Source organism: Spermophilus citellus (assembly GCF_964194105.1).
Source record: "Spermophilus citellus genome assembly, chromosome: 15".
Taxonomy (NCBI): Eukaryota; Metazoa; Chordata; class Mammalia; order Rodentia; family Sciuridae; genus Spermophilus; species Spermophilus citellus.
In genome coordinates this window covers 44,569,618-44,577,520 of record NC_138195.1, presented here as the reverse complement: position 1 = coordinate 44,577,520, position 7,903 = coordinate 44,569,618, and the positions used below count along the sequence as shown (strand labels likewise).

Here is a 7,903-nt window from a genome sequence, read left to right as displayed (position 1 = left end):
AGCGGGGCCCCAGCCTTCCCCCTCGGATCTCTCAGCAGTGCCTGCTGGGCCCAGGACAGGGCTGGCATGAAGGGGTGGGCAGGAAGTGGACACCAGCTTTGGACGCCTTTTCTCCTCACTGCTCCAAGAGGAGGGGACAGTCACATATACGGACACCTTCTGAGGCCCAGGCACAGTTCTAAGCACTTGACACGGATTGACTCGCCTCTTCTTCACGGAGGCCCGAGGCACATCTGACGCAGGTCAGAAGGGGCAGGGCTCACTTAGCGTTGAGCACAGAGCCCTGTGGTACCTCCCCGGGTCCTGCGGCCCAGGCTTTTGTGGCAGATGAGCCTCTGGCCTCTCAGCTTGCTTCCTGCGGGCTGTCAGCAGGGCCGGATGAGGGGGTGATGACAGGGTGGGTGCTGGGGGACCTGTGGCCACAGCTGGAGGTGGGACAGGAAGCTGAAGTGATGTGACGTGGCTGGGGCAAGCCTGCCTGGGGGGCTGACGCCACTATTTCAGGAGACTCCAGCGGGGAGTACGGCGGCGGCCCCGCGGCAGTTTCTCGCAGGACTCCAGGTAGGGCGGGGGCAGGGGTAAAGGCTGGGGGTCCTGGGTGGGAGGGAACGGCTGCTGCTCTCAGGGAAGAGCCTGGGGAGCAGGAAGTGCCCTGACCCGTGAGATACGAGCTCTGGGCCTCAGAGGGCCCGGCCTGCCCTCACTGCCTCCCTGGGCAGCCTTGGACCCACTCTGGCCTCAGTTTCCTCATTATGGAGTCGCACTCATGGTCTCCAAGAGCCCCTCAAGCAACAACTAGAGCTTCTGAAAAAAAGTGGCCAAGAGGACAAGCCCGGGTGGAGACCGAGATCCGGGTTAGGGTCACGACAGAAGCCTGCTGGTCCCCTGAGCGGGGTACCTGGGGGGACTTGGGAAGCTCCCCTCTGCACCCCCTGAGCCCTGCATGGTCCTGGAATTCCACCTTCAAGTCACCTCTTTGGGTTGGGCATGGAAGGCTCCATGTAAGGGACATTCCTGTCCTCCATGACCCCCTTTTCTCAGAAACTGATGTCCCTGAAGGCACCAGAGAGAAAAGACCCCTGAGCAGCTCAGGTCACAGGGGGAGAGAGAGGAGATTCCAGCCAGGTGTGGTGGTGCACACCTGTCATCCCAGCAGCTCAGGAGGCTGAGGCAGGAGGATCGTGTGTTCAAAGCCAGCCTCAGCAACTTAGCGAGGCCCTAAGCAACTCAGTGAGACCCTGTCACTATATAAAATATAAAAAAGGGCTGGGGACGTGGCTCAGTGGTTAAGTGCCCTGTGTGCAATCCCCAGTACAGAGAGAGAGAGAGAGAGAGAGAGAGAGAGAGAGAGAGGAGATTCCCAATCATAGGTAGGCACCAAGCCATCTCAGAAGGAGGGAGAAACTTCCAGCCAATGTAGACAACAAGTAGGTCTCTGCCAGACGTCCAGGAGCTTGGTGGGGAATGCCGAAGGGGAGACCCGGGCACCAGGAAGGGTGTGCATAGCAAACCCAAGGCCCCTCCCCCATCAGAGCCAAGGGCGTGGGCACACACAGCCCCCATCCGTTTCCCCGTCTACCCCCGCCCCCACAGCATGGCACATCATGCCTCTCCAGTGAGGCTCGGAGAGAGACCCCGAAGGGAAAATGGGGAGTGCAAGGGCATGCATGGCCTCATTTCTTTCCCGGTTCTGTTAAGGACTCGGTGGGAGAGACGGGGATGAGAGCTGGAGACACAGAGTGAGAATCAGGTGGAAGAGGGCCAGCAGTTCCAGAGCCCAAAAGGAATCTCCTCCGGAATCCAGACTTGGCAGGTCCTCAGGCTTCCAGCTACTGTTCCCTCTTCTGAGACCAGAGCCCCGTCCTCACCAGCAGCAGTTGTGTCCTAGGGACAAAGACATCCATCCAGATTCCCATTAGGGAGGCCTTAGTAAGTTCCTAGCAAAGGAGCCCTGCTGGATGCCGGGCTGGGCAGACACACTCCCTGGGCCTGTCTGCACAGAGCTGTAGAACTGACGCAGCTCCAGCATTCAGTCATTTAGGAGAATCCCTGCCCTTCCAGTAATCCCCACTGGTGGGCAGAGAACACAGCTACCCTCCCTCCCTCTGCCCGGGGTCCCAGAGCTCAAAGCTCCCTGTTCCCACAGCTCCATGGGCACCCAACTTCTCTTCCGAGGCATTCTCCTCCTGTTGCTGCCCCGACCTGCCCCAGCCTCCTGCTACACAGCTGCGCGATCAGAGTGCAAGCAAAACCATGACCCCGTGCCTGGTGCGTTGTTGGCTGGGGAAGGTGTGGACGTGACCAGCCTCCGCCGCTCCGGCTCCTTCCCCGTGGACACACACAGGTTCCTGCGGCCCGACGGCACCTGCACCCTCTGTAAAAACCCCCTGCAGAAGGGCGCCCTGCAGCGTCTGCCCCTGGCGCTCACCCACTGGCGTGGGCAGGGCTCCAGCTGCAGGCGCCAAGTAGCCAAGGCCAAAATCAGCTCCACCGAGGAGGTGGCCCGGGAGGCGGCCTCCAGCATCAACAATGACTGGCGGGTGGGGCTGGACGTGACTCCCCCCGAGCCCAGCAGCAACGTGCACATGTCTGTGGCCGGCTCGCACTCCAAGGCAGCGGACTTCGCAGCCCAAAAGACCCACCAGGACCAGTACAGCTTCAGCACGGACACGGTGGAGTGTCGCCTCTACAGGTGAGGGCCAGGGGTGGTGCAGGTGATGTGGACGAGGACGGGGAAACCCTGAGTTCCATCTAGGAGCTCTGGAATTGCAGGATGGGGACTCGGGGGCTCTCCCACCAGGAGGAAACCAGAGACCTGGTTCTCAGGCTTCAGGTGACAGCCCCTGGGCCTCTTCCCATCCAGGAGGGCCCAAATCTAGGAGGGCCACTGAGAGCCCAGGCAGAGGGAAAGTGAGCAAGACTGTGCCTGATGCCCTAACGTGGTACCAGGGAGGTGTGCTGAGAGCCCACCCACCTCCTTCCTGGGCACTGTCAGCCTCCCATGAGGTCCTACCTGGATAGGGACAGAGACCAGAGACCTGGCTGGGTCCTCCCTCCTTATTGCTGTGTAATCTTGGGCATCTGATCTGGGCCTCATTTATCCATTTAACCAATATTCACACCTGGCTCATGTGTCAGGGCGACCCTACTAAGCAACAGCTGTCAATACTCCAGCCCCCATAGAACAGGGAGCCTGGGACACAAGTCCCACACCAAGAAATGGCCACCCGAGTCACTCCTCTGATTTCCCGGGCCATGAGTGCTCCACAGTGAGGCAGAGCACCTCCTGCCTGCATGGCCAGAGCAGTTGGGAGCCCAGGCACATGAGCCTGAGCCAGAGGAACGGATGAGTGAAGGTTCAAAAGCAAGATGGGAGCCGGGCACGGTGGTGCACACCTGTGATCCCAGCAGCTCGGGAGGCTGAGGCAGGAGGATTGTGAGTTCAAAGCCAGCCTCAGCAACAGCGCAGCACTAAGCAACTTAGTGAGACCCTGTCTCTAAATAAAATACATATTAGGGCTGGGGAGGTGACTCAGTGGTCGAGTGGCCCTGAGTTTAATCCCCGGTACCAAAAACAACAATAAAAAAGCGAGGTAGAGACCATCCATGCTTTTATAACCAGAAAATACAATGCTTCATTTAATGAGGCAAGACCTATGTCACGTAGCTCATCACCAAGGAGCGATAGTGCCCAGAGCTTTGGCATTGGAGCCAAGGGCACTGAGTTCACGTCCTGGTTGGTCCCACTCACACTTGAACTTGGGAGGTCTTGAAGGAGTTATTGAGTGGGGAAACCACTACCCACCCTCGGGCTCACCTGATGTTTCTCTCTCCCCACAGTTTCCACGTGGTGCACAAACCCCCACTGCACCCTGATTTCAAGAGGGCACTTGGGGACCTGCCCCCCCACCTCAACACCTCCACCGAGCCTGATTACCTCAGGCTCATCCACAACTACGGCACCCACTTCATCCGGTCCGTGGAGCTGGGTGGCCGCGTCTCAGCCCTCACGGCCCTGCGCACCTGTGCCCTGGCCTTGGATGGGCTCACGGCCGATGAGGTGGGGGACTGCCTAGCTGTGGAGGCCCAGGTGAGCATTGGTGGCCATGCCGAGTCCTCATCCGAGTTCAAGGCCTGCGAGGAGAAGAAGCAGCGGCACAAGATGATAACCTCCTTCCACCAGACCTACCACGAGCGCCACTCCGAGGTGGTCGGCGGCCGCCACGCCTCCTTGCGCGACCTGCTATTCGGGAACCAGGCTGGGCCCGAGCAGTACTCAGCCTGGGTGGCTTCGCTGATCAGCAGCCCCGGCCTGGTGGACTACAGCCTGGAGCCCCTGCACTTCCTGGTGGATGGCCAGGACCCGCGACGGGAGGCGCTGAGGCAGGCTGTGAGCAAGTACCTGATGGGCAAGGCACGCTGGAGGGACTGCAGCCGGCCCTGCCCGCCTGGGCAACAGAAAAGTCCCCATGACCCGTGCCAGTGTGTGTGCCACGGCTCAGCAGTCACCAACCAAGACTGCTGTCCACGCCAGAGGGGCCTGGCACAGCTGGAGGTGACCATCATCCAAGCGTGGAATCTGTGGGGAGACTATGGTAGTGCTACAGACGCCTATGTGAAGGTCTTCTTTGGTGGCCAGGAGCTGAGGACCGGCACTGTATGGAACAATAACAACCCCAGATGGATGACTCGGCTGGACTTTGGGGATGTGCTTCTGACCACAGGGGGCCCCCTGAGGGTGCAGGTTTGGGATGCAGACAACGGCTGGGATGATGACCTCCTTGGCTCCTGTGACCGGTCTCTAAGGTCTGGCTCCCACGAGGGGCAGTGCCACATGAATCACGGTCACCTGCAATTCCTCTACCAGGCCAGATGCTTGCCCCACCTGGCTGGGGGAACCTGCCTGGATTATGCCCCCCAGGGGCTTCTGGGAGAGCCTCCAGGGAACCGCAGCGGGGCCGTGTGGTGAGGGCTCAGGCTTTATCATTGAGGTGGCTGAGTTTACAGGTCAACCCCGAGGTCCCTGGCCCAACTGTCCCAGCCCTCCAACATTCCAAGCCTGGCAGTCACTGCTGCACAGACTATAGCTCCGGCAGGGGTCGGGCAAAAAGTTAGCAGACTGTCCCACGGGCTGCTTAGAGCTCATCTTTCAAAACCCTCCTTGCAGCCATTTATTTTTTACTTTTTGGTACTGGTGATTGAACTCAGGGGCACTTTGCTGCTGAGCTGCATCCCAAGTCCTTTTTCATTTTGAGACAGGGTCTTGCAAACTTGCTCAGGGTCTTGCTAAGTTGCCAAGGCTGGCCTCAAACTTGGGATCCTCCTGCCTCGGCCTCCCAAGACACTGGGATTACAAGCGTGCACCACCACACCTTTGCTCTTTGTCTCCCTGCTTTATCTCTAAGACAAAGCAAGGACCGCCACGACTTAGCTCACTGCACACGTGAGGCCAATAGATAGGATATATATGACGGTGACCGTGATGGTGGTGTTGTGGCAGAGGAGACAATGGGGACAAAACCACCTCTAGAGCCAAAATTCTACATCAGCAACCCATATGAAATGGGCAGGCAGGTCATGTAAACTGCTTTTCTGCTTTTGCTGGAAATGTGGAGACTCGAAATATTTTACTTTCCTTGTAACCCTCTGGCTTGAGAAAAAGCAGCATGAACTTAGTGATAAGTGGCCACAGACATTCAGTTCCCAACTGGAAGAAAACAGGGACAGGTGAGGACGGTGGTGAATTAGCAAGTGTGAGTCTTATTTATTGGTGGGGTGGGGGCGGGGCCGTGCTGCAGCTCTCCTCCAGCCAAACCTTCCCAGGTGGAAATGTGAGCCCAAAACTTCCAGGTCTTCTCATTTTTTAAAGCAATCATAAACTCCAATTTGATTGCTAACTGTGGCAATTAATCTCACTTTGTACGCTTTGTAAAAATAAACCTCTGTGGGCAAATGTGGTACAGGTCAAAGAGACCATATTTTCAGGCCATCACTGAGCCGGGGATGTTCATTCAGAAAACTCTGCTTCCCACAGAGCCCGTTCGCGCAGGCTGAAAAATCTCACAACGCAGGCGGGCAGTGCAGTCACTCCAACAGGGTGGTCTCTGAGGGCTTCCGGGCCTTGGTGTGCAGAAAACCTGATTTCAGGGTCTGATGTTAAATGAAGTAGTCCTTTTGGGGAGTGCCTAGGGTATAGGCCTCAGTACACAGGCCCATGGAGTTGGGGGGCAAGGTTCAGGGCAGCTCTGTAGCTGTGGTAGGACGTGGCAGAACAGGGTCGGGGGACTCAGGATCGGCCAGAGCTCCCCATGCTATTTGATACTCCTGACAAATCACTCTCTGAGGTTTGTGGAGCACCCATAAGCTCAAAAGCCAAGTAGTGACCCCAAACCCCCAGGTTGGGCAGGAGGAAGGAGCAAGGCCTAGAAGCCTGGTAGAAACCACTGTCCTTCTACGTTTCCATCCACAGCCACACACACAAACAAGAACACAGGAGGGACCTCGAAGTGTCACTCGGGCTGTGACTGAAGCAGAAGTGTCGACCCCACCCCTTGGGGAAGGTAGAGCCGCGAATCGGGGTGGGGCCTGCTGGGCCAGCCCGGCTCCCTGGGCCTCAGGGTCTCCACGAGGACCCTCTTCCCTTCCCTCCTCTTAGGCCTGCGGTGGACTGGCTGGCCCTTCAGTCTCCCAGGTCGGGAAACCACAGCCCGGAAGCAAGAAGGGGTTGCCCGGTGGTCAAGGAGGAAGTCAGTAGCAGAAAGAACCAGGTGCCTTTGAGTCCTGGGCGCGTCCCTCTGAGCACAGCTTCAGAAAGGACGATGGGGCCGGGAAGGAGGGCGGTTAGGGAAAGGGACTGAGGAGGCCAAGGAGCTGCTGTCGTGGGGGTGCAGCTACGATGGAGCCCTCAGCCCCGACTCAAGACCAGCAGGACATTTCCAGCTCCGTCCCACAAGGGTGTGGGGCCGCTTGGTCACACCCGGAGCCCAGGTTTGTTTGAAAACTCGGACACCTTGGGCTGGAGATGTGGCTCAGGCGGTAGTGCGCTCGCCTGGCATGCGTGCGGCCCGGGTTCGATCCTCAGCACCACATACAAACAAAGATGTTGTGTCCGCCGAGAACTAAAAATAAATATTAAAAATTCTCTCTCTCTCTCTCTCTCTTCTCTCTCACTCTCTTTAAAAAAAAAAAAAAAAAACTCGGACACCTTCCATTCGGCCCCGTGAATTCACTTGGTGAAAATAAACCCATGCAGAAAACACGGGAGAAACCAAAGATAACTAGGCTGCAGGTCCCCACCCTGCAGCGACCCAAGGGGCAGGCCTGTCTGAGCCCCCTCCCTGGGCAGGAGACACGGGGGAGGGGAGAGACCAGGGTCTCTGTTTCCCTGTGTCCTCTGCAGGTGGACTTGGGCCTCCTGCTGGAGTCTGGGAGGCCGCTGGGCCTTTATCCTAGTTCCAGGAACTTGCCCTCAGCCCGCCCTTGTCACAGCAGGGGTGACGGAAGCTCTGCAGCTGCAAACCCCTAGTGGCTGCACCACTACCCCTCTGTTCCCACTGTCCTCTAATCCTGTCACTGCCATCTCTGTAACTAAACCCTGTGCAAATTACTGTAGTGGAGTCTGCCACTGGCCGCCCACGGGGACCCTGAGTGATAGTCCACTCCATGAGCCCCCGTGGAAAGCAGAGCCCGCCTCCCACAGAGGCTGACAAGGCCCAAGTCTTGCCTCCCTGCACCCGAGCTCCACTGTAAGAGGGAAGTGACCCAGGGCTGGGCCACCAGTCTGAGGCTCTGCTGCAGGTGTGGGATGTGCTCAGAAGCAGGTGCTGAAACCAAGGAATCTGTGCAGAGACACAGTGAGGGACAGCAGAAGTGTGCCAGGAGGGTAGCGGATCAAAGGCACGTT

The 7,903-nt window shown here is 58.1% G+C and overlaps 1 protein-coding gene across 2 annotated transcripts; it reads left to right on the top strand.

Annotated features, from left to right (window-relative positions):
* The first annotated feature begins 420 nt into the window (after positions 1–420).
* On the top strand, positions 421–6,588 carry PRF1 (perforin 1). Of its 2 annotated transcripts, XM_081268645.1 has the most exons (4): positions 477–561; positions 1,699–1,929; positions 2,147–2,692; positions 3,841–6,588. In XM_081268645.1, exons 3-4 carry the CDS (start codon positions 2,151–2,153, stop codon positions 4,967–4,969), a joined length of 1,671 nt encoding a protein of 556 aa, XP_081124771.1. In that variant the 5' UTR covers positions 477–561; positions 1,699–1,929; positions 2,147–2,150; the 3' UTR covers positions 4,970–6,588. The 2 variants fall into 2 exon arrangements, with proteins under 2 accessions (XP_081124772.1, XP_081124771.1); XM_081268646.1 differs by lacking the exon at positions 1,699–1,929 and having other exon boundaries at positions 421–561.
* The last annotated feature ends 1,315 nt before the right edge of the window (positions 6,589–7,903 follow it).